The sequence below is a fragment of the Eucyclogobius newberryi genome, unplaced genomic scaffold, assembly GCF_026437365.1.
Source record: "Eucyclogobius newberryi isolate DKJ021-1_F unplaced genomic scaffold, fEucNew1.0.hap1 SCAF_14, whole genome shotgun sequence".
NCBI lineage: Eukaryota > Metazoa > Chordata > Actinopteri > Gobiiformes > Gobiidae > Eucyclogobius > Eucyclogobius newberryi.
Window position 1 is genome coordinate 3,589,887 of NW_027315768.1, and position 19,652 is coordinate 3,609,538.

Sequence of the window (19,652 nt, forward strand, 5' to 3'; positions counted from 1 at the left end):
GTCTCCACGGCGCCTTCTGCTTATTTTTAACCATTTTAGCCTTTATAGGGGCAATGGTGTCCAGAACATTCAAAACACTAGATGTAACAGAGTTCAACAAATCATTTACATTAGAACATGAGACATTTTCAAAGTTTATCATTTCCATAAACAGTGCACCTGTGCCATCACTTATGTGTCTTCTCTGAACAACTGCAGGACCAACCGGAGGTTTGGGAGAAACAGACAGGTCAAAGAAGACAAAGAAATGATCAGACAGAGCAACATCGATCACATTAACATTTGAAATATTTACCCCCTTTGTAATTATGAGATCTAGAGTGTGTCCTTTGCTGTGGGTGGGGCCTCTCACATGCTGAGTAAGACTGAAGGTTTCAAGGACAGCATCAAGCTCTTTAGCGTTTCTGTCACAAATATTATCAACATGCTCATTGAAATCACCTGTAATGACCAAACCATCAAAGTCTGTGCATATGACTGAAACATCTGTCAAATCATCAATAAAACTTTGGCAGTGCTGGAGAGGCTTGTATAAAACAATGAAGAGAATGGATGGAGACCGTTTTAGCTCCATTTTAAAGGATACATACTCAAATGATGAAAACACCCCAAAAGACAACCTGCGGGTAATTATTTCATCTCTAAAGACAGCACAGACTCCACCCCCTTTTTTGTTTTCTCGTGTTTCAGATTCAAACTTAAAGTTGGGTGGAGCAGATTCTATCAGAACTACATTTCCTGTGTTTTTGTCAAGCCATGTTTCAGTTAAAAACATAAAATCAAGATTATAAGAAGAAATAGAATTATTGATTAAGAGAGATTTGTTACATAAGGATCTGACATTTAGCACAGCAAGTTTCAGACTAGTTTCAGTGGGACTGGGCTTTATCTTTTCACAGGGAATATGAATCACATTTCTCAGATTGGGCCTGACTCGCATTTTGTTTTTCCATCTGTGTGATGATGTGACTACAGAAATAGCACTAGGGGGGGCTCTTTTTACATAGGGCCCCGGGTTGGTTTGATTTTTAATGTGACAATAAGTCCCGGCAACGCTGAGACCCAGTGCATCCTAGCTATGGGAGATACCAGGTGAAAGGCGAGGTTGGATGGGTGGTGGGGCTTTTGTAGCCAAGGAGAGTTTGGGACCAGGTGAGAGGCGAGGGGGGATGGGTGGTGGGGCTTTTGTTGGTGTAGTCGGCTTGTGCAGGGAAGAGTTGATACGTATTGACATAGCCCTTGCTATATTGGGCGTGAGTGGAGCCATCTTAATGCCTGATTTGATCAGACTTTCAAAATGGCTGGGAAGGCCCATGGGTGAGAGTGGAGATGAGAAGGAGAATGATGAATCTTTAGTGGGAGTAGATGTTGCAGGGGGAACCCAGGGCTGGTGTAAAGGCAGGGGCGATGACAGGGATGTTGTTGGGCTTGTCACAGATGGGTCCAAGGCCTTTGAAGATTGTTCCTTTGCTGGAGGCGGTGGAGGTGAATGTGGAGCAGCTGGAGCTGAATCCTTTGCTGGTGGTGGTGGAGCAGCTGCTGATGAATCCTTTGGTGGAGGCTGAGGTTGTGGTGCTTTTGATGTTGAAACATTGGCTCGGTCTCTGGCTGATGGAGCAGGAATTCTTCTCTCATTCCTCTCTTCTCTAACTATCTGCTCAGGACCCTGTCCAGGCCCAGTCCAATGCCTCAGAGCGTGGAGCAGGTTCTCTGTCAGCACCCTCACTCCACCTCTGCATAGGTGGGGGCCATTTCTCTTAAACGGGTCCTCTCGTTTCCAGAATAGATAGAAGTTCTCAATGTAGTGTAGTCCTCTAGGGGTACACTCTTTGGACAGCCATGTGTTCAGCTGAAGAAGCCGGCTGAACTTGTTTATCCTCCTGTCGATGTTTGGAAGAGGTCCACTTATGAATGTTTTGATTTCCATTTTATCAAGCACGTCGAATAACTTCAAGAAGTCTTTTTTCAAAACTTCAGTCTGTTCCCGCCGCATGTCCACTGCACCCACGTGCACAATCAGCTGTTTAGCTCCTCCATGCTTAGCCATAATATTTGGAAGGAGTGACGTTATCTCAGAAACAGTGACGCTTGGAAAAGAATGTGTGTTTATCTTTTCATGCGTCACGTGACTTATCGCGCCGTCCCCAACTAAAACAATCTGCGTGAACTTGGCTCCTGGCACAGATCCTCCTCGCTGTATTTTGGCCACGTCATCTTTCCTTTTTTCATTTAATTCCATCTCTGAAAGTGGTAAAAATCTGTTGGTGAGCTGTATTTTAGGTGACTTCACGTTATCTTTGTATCGTTTAGGCTTTGCTCCAAGTTTGTTCCAAGAACAAACTGGTCTTTCTGGTTTTTAGACAGTTTTGGAAACGACACAGAGTCACTGCGGTTTAGGTTGAAAGTAGCAGTTTTTCTTGTAAAAAGTATGCTCTTCTTACCATCGGTTGACACAGAAATGGTATCGTGAAGAACTTTTTCAGATTCCAAAACAAATATCCGTGTTTTTAGCTCATTAATTTCTTGTTGATATTTCCGACAGCGTTCACAGTCTTTCTCCCTTCTTCTCCCGGACATGTCGCTGGCGTCAGATATGTCGGTAAAACTGGAAAAATGTTCTTAAAATCCTTGGTTTACTTGAAAAAGTCCAAAGCAAAAATGTTTGGAAGACAAAAACTGATTAAAAAGCAAAATAAATAAGGAAAGCAGCGATAGCAAGCGGAGCGAGCAAAAAAGCGTGTGCACTCTTCGGAAGCAGGATACTTTTCAGAGCTCATCTGTTCATCTGCCATCCCTGATGTGCAACACAAGCATCGCAATCAGTATTTACAAGAGCAGTAAGTACTTCCAAAATCACCAGTCGTATTATAAATACATATTTACCTAAATTCTAGTTTGTTTTTTGTTTTGTTGTTCACATTTCCATAGTCCTAGATTGAAAAGGAGAAGTAGATAAAGTTAAAGCAGTTAAAGTTTCAGAGAACGGCGTTTTACTGTCACGCCATCCCTAACAAGAAACAGCGTGCACGCGTTACTTCCTAGCTTGTGGAGAATTAAACGCTTTAGTTTCATTCTCCACAAACTAGGAGATGTAGACAGCACACAATGGTCTGATTTTGACCCTTAGAGCTGCTTTTACAATAAATCTGTGCTTTGGCGAGACTTGAACAATCAGGTGCACCACTTTGAGGGTTGCAGTTTCTTCAGGTCTGTCTGGAGTGGAGCGTCTTTTGGACAGTGTGGGAGGACATACCTGCGTCCATGGGGACACAGCGGTGCGTCTGGTCGTGGAGGCTGCAGCGGTACAGAGCTCCAGGAGAGGGCAGTGTGGGGTCGGAGGAGTTGGCCACCGGAGCACCAACCACCAGCCTGGACACAGAAGTCAGGGGTCACCACAGCACTACAGACCCTTTTTTTTGCATTATCATATTTTATGGCGAACCTGCATTATGTAGATATGTATTATTATGCCTCACACACAAAAGGTGTCTTATTGTGAAAGGGTGAAGGAAGTAGTAGAGGGGTGAGGGTATTTAAATGGATTCTTGTTGCACAGGTGTGGTTGATTTTGATGGAAGCAAATAAAGAAGAGACACAAACGTACCTTTGGTCTGATTATTTGAACTTCCACAATTTAATCATTTTATAAATAATTATTTTCTTCCTTAAAAAAAAAATCTAATATTAAAGTAACTACACATTTAGCTCTACTTTAAATTTACAAAAGTTATAGGAAGTTTAATGCTGTAGCCTAATCCTGTGGTGTGACATGTTTAAAATATAATTACACAAAAACCAGAAAGAGCTGTAACGATTCTTTTCTTAGTTGATCAGAATATCCATGTTTGGACTGGTTCACTTTGGAGTGGAGCCGTCTGGCTGAAGGGCTTGAGAAAAATGCAATTCCAAAAGGACAGAACATAATAATTAACACTATTGACATATTAGTTAATTTATGATTTTATAAACATGGCAAATTAGTTGTGAATGTGCTGAGGTGTGACAGGTTATGTCATGCCATGTTACACACAAAATTATGTTATGTTTCTTTGCAATTGATGAAGATCTGATTTATTTTTTATTTTTTTTTAAACTTGCGGCAATGCAAACACAGCTCCTGCTCCGGTCATACAGGGACCGGACAGCCCTGAGCAAAGGGCCCCGGACCCCGTACTCCCGGAGCACCCCCCAAAGGACACCCCGAGGGACACGGTCGAAAGCCTTCTCCAGATCCACAAAGCACATATGGACTGGTTGGGCAAACTCCCATGAACCCTCGAGCACCCGATGGAGGGTATAGAGCTGGTCCAGTGTTCCACGACCAGGACAAAAACCACTCTGCTCCTCCTGAAGCTGAGGTTCGACTATCGGTCGGATTCTCCTCTCCAGTACCTTGGAATAGACCTTACCGGGGAGGCTGAGGAGTGTGATCCCTCTGTAGTTGGAACACACCCTCCGGTCCCCCTTCTTGAACAGAGGGACCACCACCCCGGTCTGCCAGTCCAGAGGCACGGCCCCCGAACGCCACGCGATGTTGCAGAGACGTGTCAACCAAGACAGTCCTACAACATCCAGATACTTTAGGTACTCAGGGCGGATCTCATCCACCCCCGGAGCCCTGCCACCGAGGAGTTTGCGAACAACCTCAGTGACTTCAGCTTGGGTGATGGATGAGCCAGCCTCCGAGTCCCCGGTCTCTACTTCCTCTTCGGAAGACGTGACTGAGGGATTAAGGAGATCCTCAAAGTATTCCTTCCACCGTCCGACGACATCCCCAGTCGAGGTCAGCAGGCCTCCACCCGCACCGTAAACGGTGTTGGTGAGACACTGCTTCCCCCTCCTGAGGCGCCGGACGGTTTGCCAGAATTTCTTTGGTGCCGACCGATAGTCCTCCTCCATGGCCTCCCCGAACTCCTCCCAGGCCCGGGTTTTTGCCTCTGCGACAGCACGAGCCGCGGCTCGCTTGGCCTGCCGATACCCGTCGATGACCTCCGGAGACCTACAAGCCAGAGTGGCCTGATAGGCCTCCTTCTTCAGTCTGACGGCATCCCTTACTTCCGGTGTCCACCACCGGGTTCGGGGGTTGCCGCCACGACAGGCACCGAAGACCTTGCGACCACAGCTCTGAGCAGCCGCATCAACAATGGAGGCGGAGAACATGGTCCACTCGGACTCAATGTCCCCAGCCTCCCCCGGGACATGGGAGAAGCTCTCCCGGAGGTACGAGTTGAATACCCTACTGACAGAGGGCTCCACTAGACGTTCCCAACAGACCCTCACAATGCGCTTGGGTCTGCCAAGTCTGTCCGGCTTCCTCCTCCGCCAGCGGATCCAACTCACCACCAGGTGGTGATCGGTTGACAACTCTGCCCCTCTCTTCACCCGAGTGTCCAAGACACGCGGCCGGAGGTCTGATGACACGACAACAAAGTCGATCATTGACCTCCGGCCTAGGGTGTCCTGGTGCCATGTGCACTGATGGACACCCTTGTGCTTGAACATGGTGTTTGTTATGGACAATCCGTGGCTAGCACAGAAGTCCAATAACTGAACACCACTCGGGTTCAGATCGGGGAAGCCGTTCTTCCCGATCACCCCTCTCCAGGTGTCACTGATTCTAGGCGCAGTCGGGGGTCGGGGGGTGTCCGGTTTGGGGACCACAGGATCTCATCTCTGCTGTTTGCAGACGATGTTGTCCTGATGGCTCCATCAAACCCGGACCTGCAACATGCACTGGGACGGTTTGCAGCTGAGTGTGAAGCGGCTGGGATGAGAATCAGCACCTCCAAATCCGAGGCCATGGTTCTCGACCTGAAAAAGGTGGCTTGCCCTCTCCAGGTGGGTGGGGTGTCCTTGCCCCAAGTGGAGGAGTTCAAGTATCTCGGGGTCTTGTTCACGAGTGAGGGAAGGATGGAGCGTGAGATTGACAGGCGGATCGGTGCAGCGGCTACAGTGATGCAGTCGCTGCATCGGACCGTTGTGGTGAAGAGGGAGCTGAGCCGAAAGGCAAAGCTCTCTATTTACCGGTCGGTCTACGTTCCTACCCTCACCTATGGTCATGAGCTTTGGGTAGTGACCGAAAGAACAAGATCGCGGATACAAGCGGTCGAAATGAGTTTCCTCCGCCGTGTGGCTGGGCGCTCCCTTAGAGATAGGGTGAGGAGCTCGGCCACACGGGGGGAGCTCGGAGTAGAGCCGCTGCTCCTCCACGTCGAGAGGAGCCAGCTGAGGTGGCTCGGGCATCTGTTCCGGATGCCTCCTGGGCGCCTCCCTCGGGAGGTGTTTCAGGCATGTCCCACGGGGAAGAGGCCCCGGGGAAGACCCAGGACACGCTGAAGAGACTATGTCTCTCGGCTGGCCTGGGAACGCCTCGGGATCCCCCCGGAGGAGTTAGAGGAAGTGTCTGGGGAGAAAGAAGTCTGGGAGTCCCTGCTCAGACTGCTGCCCCCGCGACCCGGCCCCGGATAAAGCGGCAGAAGATGGATAGATGGATTTTTTTTTAAAGTTCTATTTTGTATTTTGCTGCAAAGGCAAATCATTCCACACGATGTGTGTGTCAAATACACACATATGTGTGTGTCAAATACACATATGTGTGTGTCAAATACACACATATGTGTGTGTCAAATACACATATGTGTGTGTCAAATACACACATATGTGTGTGTCAAATACACACACGTGTGTGTCAAATACACATGTGTGTGTCAAATACACACATATGTGTGTGTCAAATACACATATATTCGTGTTAAATACACACATATGTGTGTGTCAAATACACATGTGTGTGTCAGATACACACATATGTGTGTGTCAAATACACACATGTGTGTGTCAAATACACACATATGTGTGTGTCAAATACACATGTGTGTGTCAAATACATGTGTGTGTCAAATACACATGTGTGTGTCAAATACACATGTGTGTGTCAAATACACATGTGTGTGTCAAATACATATATGTGCTCCCAGTACGTCACTAAGTTCACATGCAAAGAAGGGTTATTTCTAAATGCAGGTGAACCCGGGAACAATGATTGAGGAGTCTTGATTCTAATCTCAACGATGCCAATAAAACATGTGCAGTAGTATTCTTTCTGTATTCACCACTGTCCCATCAAACTAGTCCCATCACACTAGTCCCATCAAACTAGTCCCATTAACTAGTCCCATCAAACTAGTCCCATTAACTAGTCCCATCACACTAGTCCCATTAACTAGTCCCATCACACTAGTCCAATCACACTAGTCCCATCACACTAGTCCCATCAAACTAGTCCCATTAACTAGTCCCATCACACTAGTCCCATCACACTAGTCCCATCAAACTAGTCCCATTAACTAGTCCCATCACACTAGTCCCATCACACTAGTCCCATTACCTCAGAGTCTTATTTGACCAGGAACTCTCATTTAAAGCTCATATAAATCAAGCTTGTAAAACAGCTTATTTCCATTTGCGCAACAAGAGCCAAAATCAGAAGAATCCTGCCTAAAAGTGATTCTGAAAAACTTATCCATGCATTTGTAACATCTAGATTATACTGTAACTCCCTGCTCACAGCAGGTCCTAAAAGCTCCATAAAAAGCTTTCAACTGGTTCAAAATGCAGCAGCAAGATTACTAACAGGAACAAAAAGAAGAGAGCACATTACGCTGGTGCTGAAGTCTCTTCACTGGCTCCTGTCGAGTTTAGAATCAAATTTAAAATTCTACTCTTGACCTACAAAGCCATAAATGACATGGCCCCATCCTACCTCAAAGATGCTATAGAACCATATCATCCAAACAGAGCTCTTCGCTCTCAGAATGCCGGCCTTCTGGTGGTCCCAAGAGTCTCTAAAAGTACTGTAGGAGGTAGAGCGTTTAGCTCCCAAGCTCCTGTGTTATGGAATCAGCTCCCGACCCATGTTAAATATGCTGACACAGTCTTTTCATTTAAAGGCGCAATGGACGATTTTTCGGCGATTTGAGAACGCAGGCGGAAGTGCACATGCCATTCCCCCGTGTGGACCGATACAACACACACGTGCGTTTGTTTATTAGCGCAACTGAGCGCATCGCATCGCTCGTCTCCCGTAGATTTCTGTCCACTTCTGCGTCAGCTCGAACTGTCTTCCTCCGTCTTCATTTTGCCCCGTACACTGAGGGAACTATATTATGATAGATCCATGCGCTTAGGCACGCGGAAACGTGGGGACGAACCGCACGCGGCTGCAGGTGAGCGATAGGTGCGTTTTATGATTGATACGTGGCAGGACAAATGATTTATCCACGCCACGAGGAAATATGATAAAAAAATTGCTGAAAAAAATCGTCCATACCACCTTTAAGTCCAGGCTTAAAATGTTCCTCTTTGAAATCGCTTATGGTCAGACTAGTTAGGAACAGAAACATAAACCCACAGCTTTAGCTACGCTGCCCTAGGAGCAACTGTGCTGGGGGAAGTATGACAGCTTGAGCACTATCCTCTTCTTCTGACTTATGCTATCAAAAAATATTTAATTTTTAATTCCACTTGCAAACTGTTCACCACCTTCTTTTCTTTCTCTCACTCCTGAGGACCTGTGGACCCAGATGCCCCTCCCCTGGTGAAGTGGTCCCTGCCCTGTGTGGACGGTCCCTCATCTGCCTGAGGAGTGGGTCCAGCTCCAGTCTCCCTCGCGTCCGTCTGTTAGAGTCAGATCTCTCCTTCACTATGGAACTCCTCCAGGTTTCTACTTTTCCCAAGGAGGTTTTTTGTAGTTTTTCCTGGCCGAGAAGGAGGGTCTAAGGACAGAAGACTCTGGGACATCGTCCCTCGCCACCACAGACATTCTCTGACTCCATCGCCACCAGTCCCATTAACTAGTTCCATCACACTAGTCCCAACACACTATCCCATCACACTAGTCCCAACACACTAGTCCCAACACACTAGTCCCATTAACTAGCCCCATTAACTAGTCCCATCACACTAGTCCCAACACACTAGTCCCATTACACTAGTCCCAACACACTAGTCCCATAACACTAGTGTGTTTGGACTCCCTGCATGACAAACTACTTCACAGTAGTAGTACTGTGAGTACTACTACTTCACAGTAGTACTTCACAGTAGTCGTACTCACAGTACTTCACAGTAGTCGTACTCACAGTACTTCACAGTAGTAGTACTCACAGTACTTCACAGTAGTAGTACTCACAGTACTTCACAGTAGTAGTACTCACAGTACTTCACAACTGCTCAGACCAAGGCCTGGACATAAACACATATCTAGGACTGTCATTCATTCTGTTCATAAGTTTAACTAACGTGTCAAACAGATAAAAAAGTATTTAGAATAGCAATTTAGGACAAATTGAGCTGTGCTGGTAAAAATAGAAATAAAAAGTGTTTTGTGTTTTGCTTGATTATAATGCAGTGAGAATAAACACAATCAAACTGCAACGTAGAGTCATCCAAGAGTCATTCTCAATCTGCAGATCTAGTCTGAGAACTCTCTGAGTAAGCCCTGCCCACTGGGCGGAGCCTCGTGATATAGCCTGTCCTGTTGATCTATCTGTTTGCTGTTTTAAGTTTCCCTTGAAACAAATCTTCTTTGTTTCCCCCAAAGTCCTACTGTTGGCTGGCAGCTCCCTCATCACTGATGAGCAATTTATGTTTCAAAAGAGATTCTCAAATTGCAATATTGGATGAAAAAAATGTGAGTGATTGTCCCCTCTGTGTCCCCCATGTGTGTCCCCCATGTGTGTCCCCCATGTGTGTCCCCCATGTGTGTCTCCCATGTGTGTCCCCCATGTGTGTCCCCCATGTGTGTCTCCCATGTGTGTCCCCCCTGTGTGTCCCCCATGTGTGTCCCCTGTGTGTCCCCCATGTGTGTCTCCCATGTGTGTCCCCCCTGTGTGTCCCCCCTGTGTGTCCCCCATGTGTGTCCCCCATGTGTGTCCCCCATGTGTGTCCCCCCTGTGTGTCCCCCATGTGTGTCTCCCATGTGTGTGTCCCCTGTGTGTCCCCCATGTGTGTCCCCCATGTGTGTCCCCCATGTGTGTCCCCCCTGTGTGTCCCCCATGTGTGTCTCCCATGTGTGTCCCCCATGTGTGTCTCCCATGTGTGTCCCCCATGTGTGTCCCCCATGTGTGTCCCTTGTGTGTCCCCTGTGTGTGTCCCATGTGTGTCCCCCATGTGTGTCCCTTGTGTGTCCCCTGTGTGTGTCCCATGTGTGTCCCCCATGTGTGTCCCCCATGTGTGTCTCCCATGTGTGTCTCCCATGTGTGTCCCCCATGTGTGTCTCCCATGTGTGTCCCCCATGTGTGTCCCTTGTGTGTCCCCTGTGTGACCCCATGTGTGTCCCCCATGTGTGGACAGGTGAGTGCATGGTACCAGCTGTGGGTCTTGTGGCGATGCAGCAGGACGGAGTAGCCAAACATGGAGGCCCCGGGGCCCCTGAACTGCAGGCTGTGCTCCTGATCCACAGTGTAGCCCCACACACAGAAGGGGAGGGAGGGGAGGAGGGCCCAGAGCAGGAGGGGGAGCAGGGGACAGGGGCCGGGCCGCATGCTGAGGACAGAGATAGAGACAGTCAGGGATAGTCAGCTTGTCTTTAGCCCCTCCCATCAGCCACTCAAAGAGCCACGTGATTTGTTCATCCAAAAACCAACGATTAATGATGTAAATGAAGTTATAGATTTGCTTTCATGTTTATTTGATTTCATTTGGTTCTGAATGTAAGAAGGAGCTTCAGAGGAGACAGTTCTGTTCATGTGTGTCTCCATGTTCAGGTCCAGAGGCAGCGCTGCTAAAGTGTGACAGCAACTCATACATGAAATATACTTTTTCATCATGAGGCGCATAAGCCACAAAAATACATTTCATAATTCCAAGTTTGCTTAATCTCTCAGGGAGCTAGAGGAGCAGAAGCATCATGAGGAGCTAACAAGAAGATGCAGGGATGGACTGTGGACGTGGACGTCCCATATGAGCAGCACATGAGGACAGCTCCACTGTCCTCTCGCTCTCCAGGAGCACTGCTGACCCTTCCTGGACACGGACTTTAATCATTCATGTCAACAACACTTGACATGTGTATTATTCTGACCAAAGATACTCAAAGTACTTTAGGAACTCCTTATTTCATGCATTTTATCATAGTTTATATTTTGTTCACTGATGATGGTAATAAACCTTTTCTGATTCGGATTCTCCTGCAGGAAACAGGAAGTCAGAGTGAATACAAACTCTTCACACACCAGTGTTGGATCACTCGCTCATGTGATTGTGAATGTGAGATGTAAAGTATAAGTATAACAATGGAAAGTATACTTGTTTTCAAAATGCTTGATGTAGTTGACCTAAAGACGTCAAAGATGAGCATGATGTAGTTTCACAGAACATGAATGAACTGATAACAACAACTGACAGTGGCATAAGGAGTAAAAACAGAGACGAATGAAAATCAAATAGTCTCATCAAAAGTTGATGTTGGTGAAGCCCATGTCCACAAACAGGTGAATAACATGTTTATATTTATCTGGAGTCATGACCAACATATAAAGAGGATGTCTCAGCACAACTGCATCGGAAAACTTAACTTAGCATTTAGCTCGTGCGCTTGTGTCACTATCATCGAAAATGAAACAGCAAAAGGTTTGTCAGCAGTGACTCTGAACCCGGCCTTGGCGTGGACAGTTCCAAGTACCAGGAAAATACAAGGAACTGACTCCATTTCTGTTCTTTTCCCGGACTAAAGGAGCTGATAAGTGAGCGATTAGCATCAGCATCGAGTGCCACGTCTAAAGGTTCTGAAGACACAGGTCCAATCGTGGATCCATTAAACGCCAAACCTTTGCTCCGCCCCTCCCTTGTTTTGGTTTCAGGCCCGGAAAAATGGCTCCTGATGACCCACAATGCATTGCACAGTGACGTCTGTTCCAAAGCTCTACTGTTTTGACAGGTGGGGACGGTTCACTTAAGACAGGGACAGTACCAGTCTGCTCCAGGAGGGACATAGGGTCATATATGTAGAGACAAACAAAAGAGGTCTTCTTCTTACAAATGATTCAGTTTGAATCGTCTGTAACTAAACACACCACAGACTAAGTGGAGGACTAACCCAATAAATGACCTTCAGGCATTTCCCATGCTCGGAATTGACTTTGGGCTCCACCCCCTGGCTGCTGAGGGGATTACATAAGTGAGATAAAGGGCTGTCAATCAGGACTCGTCGAAAAGTGTCAATGAAGCAAAATGCAACTCCAGCCATGTTCTGGATGAAAAGCTTTCACCCTAATATTTGTTCTTAAAACACTTTGAAGTACACAATGTTGAATTGATCACGTGACAGTGAAAAGTTTTCATCAAAACAACGTCAGAATAAGTTGACTTTCGCTCACGATAGGGAAGGACGAATAGGAGCTAATACCAGAGTCAATATCAGGGAGTCTTTGTGTTATGTCTTATGTGTCCTTCCCAGTCAGATCTGTGTTTTTAACAGACTGGTGAGTTACTATGGCGATATAAGAGGCAAGAAGCGACTGTGTGTTTGGACAATCAAGATGAAAAAACAATCATAATTTGATTTTATAGATGTCTAAATATTCGGTTTATCCGTTATCGTAATTATTCCGGTCCCAATAAGAACCAAATGAATCACTGTGAGCAGAAACATCTCCTCCAATAACTCAGATAATAACATGTACTTTTTTACGAGGCTGTTTACGTGACCATAGAGCTTCACATGGCGACAGGGTTTTGGCTTTGAAGCCAGCGGCCGCAACCATCACACTTTATCTGCATCTCAGGGTTAGATTGTGGGTTATGTTGGCGCTCCGGGATGTGCACGTTGTCAAGAGCAGAACAAAGAGCATTTGACCAGAGTGACACAGCTCCAGATCAACAGACCAGGACTTCTGCCCCAAACGGACTGTGGTGAGTCAAGGCGCTCAGTCATTAAGCTACAAATGTATTTCTGCAGTGATTTGGGTTTTCTTTGGGGAAAGATTTAACCATTGTCTCATAACGATTCAAAGTCTTTATTAAGATTGTGACTTAGTGATTGGATTCATTATTGATCTGTTGATTAAGAGAGAGAGAGAGAAACCATCACAAAAGCCTTTTACAAATGACGTTCATTATAGTAAAACCACTGATTTTCGGGTGTTTATTAAACTGACATGAGCTTTTTAGTCTCCATCGTACAAAAACTTTACAATATGTTTTCACTAAAGAATCATTTTAACATCAGAAAACGTTTGTGTACATGTGTACATGGTTTTATAATAAAGTGTGTTTCTCTCAAACACGGTGGACTATATTAGAAGGTGGAAAGGGAATCAGATGTCAAGATTTAGCCAATTTAGGGCACAATTGACTCGAGCTTCTCTCAGAGTCACACTCACGACAGGTGAGGGTCGCCAGTGTTTCATCTGATTTGTTTTTAAGATGTATTGTTACTTACATCGTCCTTTAATGACACAGATACACTCCAAAGCTACATCTCAGGCCTGTTGCTGGCCTCACACAGCGTTTGTGGAATCTGCTGAATCCTTCAACATTCAGACGTGATATTAGGGCATATCATTTGTTGGGTTTGCTGGATCTTAAAATATTGATGCTGACCTTGACAAATGTTGGTGATAAGTTGAGCTAACATGATTAATCGACCCATCGTGACTTGTTTACTATAAAAATAATGGTAGTTGTATATCGATTATGTAATTGTTACTAGGACTACACAGACTCACATACAAAAATACCTTTTGGAACATAGAGTAAGTTTATGTAATGTTTGCCTTACATTTATGTGAGTAAACTACATATAATTCTGTAGTAAATGTGGTATATGTAGTATATCATTTTTTCCTATCCACTTGCAGTGTCCCACCTTAAAAGGGACTAAATCCACTTGAATGAGTCTTTACCTTTGGTCCAGCAGTGTTTCTTCCACATTGTCACTCACACTTGTATTTTGAACGATTGATTCATACATGTTTGAGCCCTGTAACTGAGGCTCCAGCGCACAGAAAAGCCCTGTTTTCACCTACCCCCTATCCCCACCCACAGCCTTGTACTTAGGGATCATCACAGTGACACGTGTCGAGTTATAAAATATCATGTAGCCACTTTAAACAATGAAAACACAATGAAAACAGATCAATGACATTCTGCTGCTGTCACAGAGAAACGTCACTAAGAGGCGGGGTTATCACTATGAAGAGGCGGGGCTGATCACTATGAAGAGGCGGGGCTGATCACTATGAAGAGGCGGGGTTTATCTGTTCTGCAGTTTTGAATAGAAGTCAATGGCCCTGTTTCTATAACTAATACACAATATGTCCGATATGTTTGACTTCCAATTATATACATGTCACATTATAAATCTCTTTATACTTACTACTTACTCATTATGAATACTTCTTGAACACTAGTTTGTACTTTTACTAGAGTCACATTATTTTGAAGTAATAAGTGAATGTAAGTAGCTGAGACCGGGGCCTGTAACATGTATGAAGGAGCCACATCTCAGCTGTTTGGACCTTTTCATTTTGTCTTGAATAAACTCTGAGTTAAACAAGTTTAAACACGGGGTCAGAAGCTGTGACCACTTGACCACCTGCCCCACAGTGAGGTCAGCCACCTGCCCCACAGTGAGGTCAGCCACCTGCCCCACAGTGAGGTCAGCCACCTGCCCCACAGTGAGGTCAGCCACCTGCCCCACAGTGAGGTCAGCCACCTGCCCCACAGTGAGGTCAGCCACCTGCCCCACAGTGAGGTCAGCCACCTGCCCCACAGTGAGGTCAGCCACCTGCCCCACAGTGAGGTCAGCCACTTTGGGGACGGCGTCACTATAAAAACCCTCTTAACAACATTTGAACATGATTAAATGATGTTTTATAACTGTCTCTTCTCTGGGACTGAACTGACTTTCACCTGTTTTATTTCTCCTCCAGGAAACGTGTTATAATATTTAAATAGGCAAGAACTACATTATTGAACTTTCATATTCAGGACAGAAGTGCAGAGCCAGAAAACACAAAAATCTGCTATTTCACTTTTTTGAACTGTATTATTATTAATATTGTTTCTTTCTTTTTGAATCCAGCGTGACCAGCCCCGGACTCCTCTGTCCATTTGTCTGCACTGCCACACTTTCCTCACGTCACACTTTCCTCACGTCACACTTTCCTCACGTCACACTTTCCTCACGTCACACTTTCCTCACGCCACACTTTCCTCACGTCACACTTTCCTCACGCCACACTTTCCTCACGCCACACTTTCCTCACGCCACACTTTCCTCACGCCACACTTTCCTCACGTCACACTTTCCTCACGCCACACTTTCCTCACGCCACACTTTCCTCACGCCACACTTTCCTCACGCCACACTTTCCTCACGTCACACTTTCCTCACGCCACACTTTCCTCACGTCACACTTTCCTCACGCCACACTTTCCTCACGTCACACTTTCCTCACGCCACACTTTCCTCACGCCACACTTTCCTCACGCCACACTTTCCTCACGCCACACTTTCCTCACGTCACACTTTCCTCACGCCACACTTTCCTCACGCCACACTTTCCTCACGCCACACTTTCCTCACGTCACACTTTCCTCACGTCACACTTTCCTCACGCCACACTTTCCTCACGTCACACTTTCCTCACGCCACACTTTCCTCACGTCACACTTTCCTCACGTCACACTTTCCTCACGCCACACTTTCCTCACGTCACACTTTCCTCACGCCACACTTTCCTCACGTCACACTTTCCTCATACTTCATCATGACATAAAATAAATCCTATATTTACCCGTCTCTGGTCCGGAAACAATCTGCAGCCAAATAAATCCAAAGTGAACAGAAGCGGACAGGAAGAGGACAAGAACCCGCTCTTGGTCTGGGCTCCTCGGCCCCACGCGGCCCCTGGAGCTCCGTGTGTGGCCCGTGTGGTGAGAGGCGCGTGTGCGGAGTGTGCGGCGCGTAAAAGTGGGTATAACGCGGGTGAAACGCGGGTAAGCGTGCGTGAATCTCCGCTCCGTCAGGCGGCAGGAGCAGGGGCCAGACGTGAGTGAAGCGCAGAGGACGCGCGCGGGTGTAACGGTGTTTCCTCCTCACGCGCGCGCGCTCCGCGCTTCCTCTGTTGCCTCTGGAGACGCGCGGAAGCAGCACTATGTGTCATGACCCAATATAACATATATAATATATAATATATAGTATATAATATATAATATATAACCGTTTACAAAGTGAATGTCACTGACAGTGAACAAACCTCAAGGTGCAACATACAACAATGAATATAATAGTAGAAAACATATCAAAAATGGAGTGCATACAATTTAGAATCTACAAATAAAATATATAATAATGAATATAATAAGTATATTATACACATTTTACAAGTGGGTGGATGGTTTGAACGTGACAGTGTTTGAGAAGTGTTCATGAGTCCAACAGCAGAGGAACAGAACCTGCTCTTGTGGCGGGAGGTTCTGGACCGGGTGGACCGGGTGGACCAGGTGGACCGCCATGTGCTGGGCTCATGTGCACTTGACTGAACATATGGTGCAGAGAGCGACTCTGGACCAGTTTGGACGCATAAAGAGGTCTACATCCCACAAGCATTTAGCCAGTTTTGTATTGGATCATCGGCAGAGTGAAGTTTCCTCTGGCTCACATGCACATGAATGGCCCTGATATACGTATGTCACAGAGCCCCAGACCTAAACCAGGAGGGTCTGGCTCACATCTGGCTCATATCTGGCTCATATCTGGCTCATATCTGCCTCATATCTGCCTCATATCTGGCTCATATCTGCCTCATATCTGGCTCATATCTGCCTCATATCTGCCTCATATCTGCCTCATATCTGCCTCATATCTGGCTCATATCTGCCTCATATCTGCCTCATATCTGCCTCATATCTGGCTCATATCTGGCTCATATCTGGCTCATATCTGGCTCATATCTGGCTCATATCTGGCTCATATCTGCCTCATATCTGGCTCTCATGTGGTTTTCCTTATGGTTGATTCATGAATTGACTCATTAGGGGCCTAATGTGGCTGGTTCTCTGAGAATGTCCCTCTCATGATCGCTCTGCCTGACACACCTGTGTGTGACCTCTGATACATGTGCTCTGGCCCTGCTGCTGACCCACTGGCCCTCTGCAGCTGACCCACTGGCCCTCTGCAGCTGACCCACTGGCCCTCTGCTGCTGACCCAGTGGCCCTCTGCTGCTGACCCACTGGCCCTCTGCAGCTGACCTCTGCTGCTGACCCAGTGGCCCTCTGCAGCTGACCCAGTGGCCCTCTGCAGCTGACCCAGTGGCCCTCTGCTGCTGACCCAGTGGACCTCTGAAGCTGTGTGAAAGGTGCTAGTTACAGCTTAAGTGGAATAACATAAATCAGATTTAGAATATGCATTGATTGATGATGTGGCAAAATGAGAGATGATTTAGTTTTAGTCCCAGGACACTGACACACGTATGTTACACTGACACATGTATGTTGGACTGACACACGTATGTTACACTGACACACGTATGTTGGACTGACACATGTATGTTGGACTGACACACGTATGTTACACTGACACACGTATGTTACACTGACACATGTATGTTGGACTGACACACGTATGTTGGACTGACACACGTATGTTGGACTGACACATGTATGTTGGACTGACACACGTATGTTACACTGACACACGTATGTTACACTGACACATGTATGTTGGACTGACACACGTATGTTGGACTGACACACGTATGTTGGACTGACACACGTATGTTACACTGACACACGTATGTTGGACTGACACACGTATGTTGGACTGACACACGTATGTTACACTGACACATGTATGTTGGACTGACACACGTATGTTGGACTGACACACGTATGTTGGACTGACACACGTATGTTACACTGACACACGTATGTTGGACTGACACACGTATGTTACACTGACACACGTATGTTGGACTGACACACGTATGTTACACTGACACACGTATGTTGGACTGACACACGTATGTTGGACTGACACACGTATGTTACACTGACACACGTATGTTGGACTGACACACGTATGTTACACTGACACACGTATGTTACACTGACACACGTATGTTGGACTGACACACGTATGTTGGACTGACACACGTATGTTACACTGACACATGTATGTTGGACTGACACACGTATGTTGGACTGACACACGTATGTTGGACTGACACACGTATGTTACACTGACACACGTATGTTGGACTGACACACGTATGTTACACTGACACACGTATGTTGGACTGACACACGTATGTTACACTGACACATGTATGTTGGACTGACACACGTATGTTGGACTGACACACGTATGTTGGACTGACACACGTATGTTACACTGACACACGTATGTTGGACTGACACACGTATGTTACACTGACACACGTATGTTACACTGACACACGTATGTTACACTGACACATGTATGTTGGACTGACACACGTATGTTGGACTGACACACGTATGTTGGACTGACACACGTATGTTACACTGACACATGTATGTTGGACTGACACACGTATGTTGGACTGACACACGTATGTTGGACTGACACACGTATGTTACACTGACACACGTATGTTGGACTGACACACGTATGTTACACTGACACACGTATGTTGGACTGACACACGTATGTTACACTGACACATGTATGTTGGACTGACACACATATGTTGGACTGACACACGTATGTTACACTGACACACGTATGTTGGACTGACACACGTATGTTACACTGACACATGTATGTTGGACTGACACACGTATGTTACACTGACACACGTATGTTGGACTGACACACGTATGTTACACTGACACACGTATGTTACACTGACACACGTATGTTGGACTGACACACGTATGTTACACTGACACACGTATGTTACACTGACACATGTATGTTGGACTGACACACATATGTTGGACTGACACACGTATGTTGGACTGACACACGTATGTTACACTGACACACGTATGTTGGACTGACACACGTATGTTACACTGACACACGTATGTTACACTGACACACGTATGTTGGACTGACACACGTATGTTACACTGACACACGTATGTTACACTGACACACGTATGTTGGACTGACACACGTATGTTGGACTGACACACGTATGTTACACTGACACACGTATGTTGGACTGACACACGTATGTTACACTGACACACGTATGTTACACTGACACATGTATGTTGGACTGAGTTGGACATGAGAACGACTTTAAGAAATAATAAACACATTTTATTACATTGAGATAGAGACTAAACATACATTTCATATAAAGTCCTCACCAGCCTGTGATGCTTGTGTACTCGAGCGTCTGGACCAGTGCACGCGGTCAGAGGGGCCGGTCAGAGGGGCGGGTCAGAGGGGCCGGTCAGTGGGGCCGGTCAGAGGGGCCGGTCAGTGGGGCCGGTCACAGGGGCCGGTCAGAGGGGCCGGTCAGAGGGGCCGGTCAGAGGGGCCGGTCAGAGGGGCCGGTCAGAGGGGCCGGTCAGTGGGGCCGGTCAGAGGGGCCGGTCAGAGGGGCCGGTCAGAGGGGCCGGTCAGTGGGGCCGGTCAGAGGGGCCGGTAGGA

General features: G+C 46.6%; 1 protein-coding gene across 1 annotated transcript in view; it reads right to left on the reverse strand.

Annotated features, from left to right (window-relative positions):
- Window positions 1-15,973, reverse strand: part of itga4 (integrin alpha 4) — an 87,379-nt gene extending 71,406 nt beyond the window's left edge. The window contains exons 1-3 of the mRNA XM_072444182.1: window positions 15,801-15,973; window positions 10,369-10,545; window positions 3,254-3,369 (exon numbers count right to left, since the gene is read on the reverse strand). Coding sequence (XP_072300283.1) covers window positions 3,254-3,369; window positions 10,369-10,544 — 292 coding nt within the window. The 5' untranslated portion in view covers window position 10,545; window positions 15,801-15,973. The remainder of the gene's footprint in view (window positions 1-3,253; window positions 3,370-10,368; window positions 10,546-15,800) is intronic.
- Between the last annotated feature and the right edge of the window lie 3,679 nt (window positions 15,974-19,652).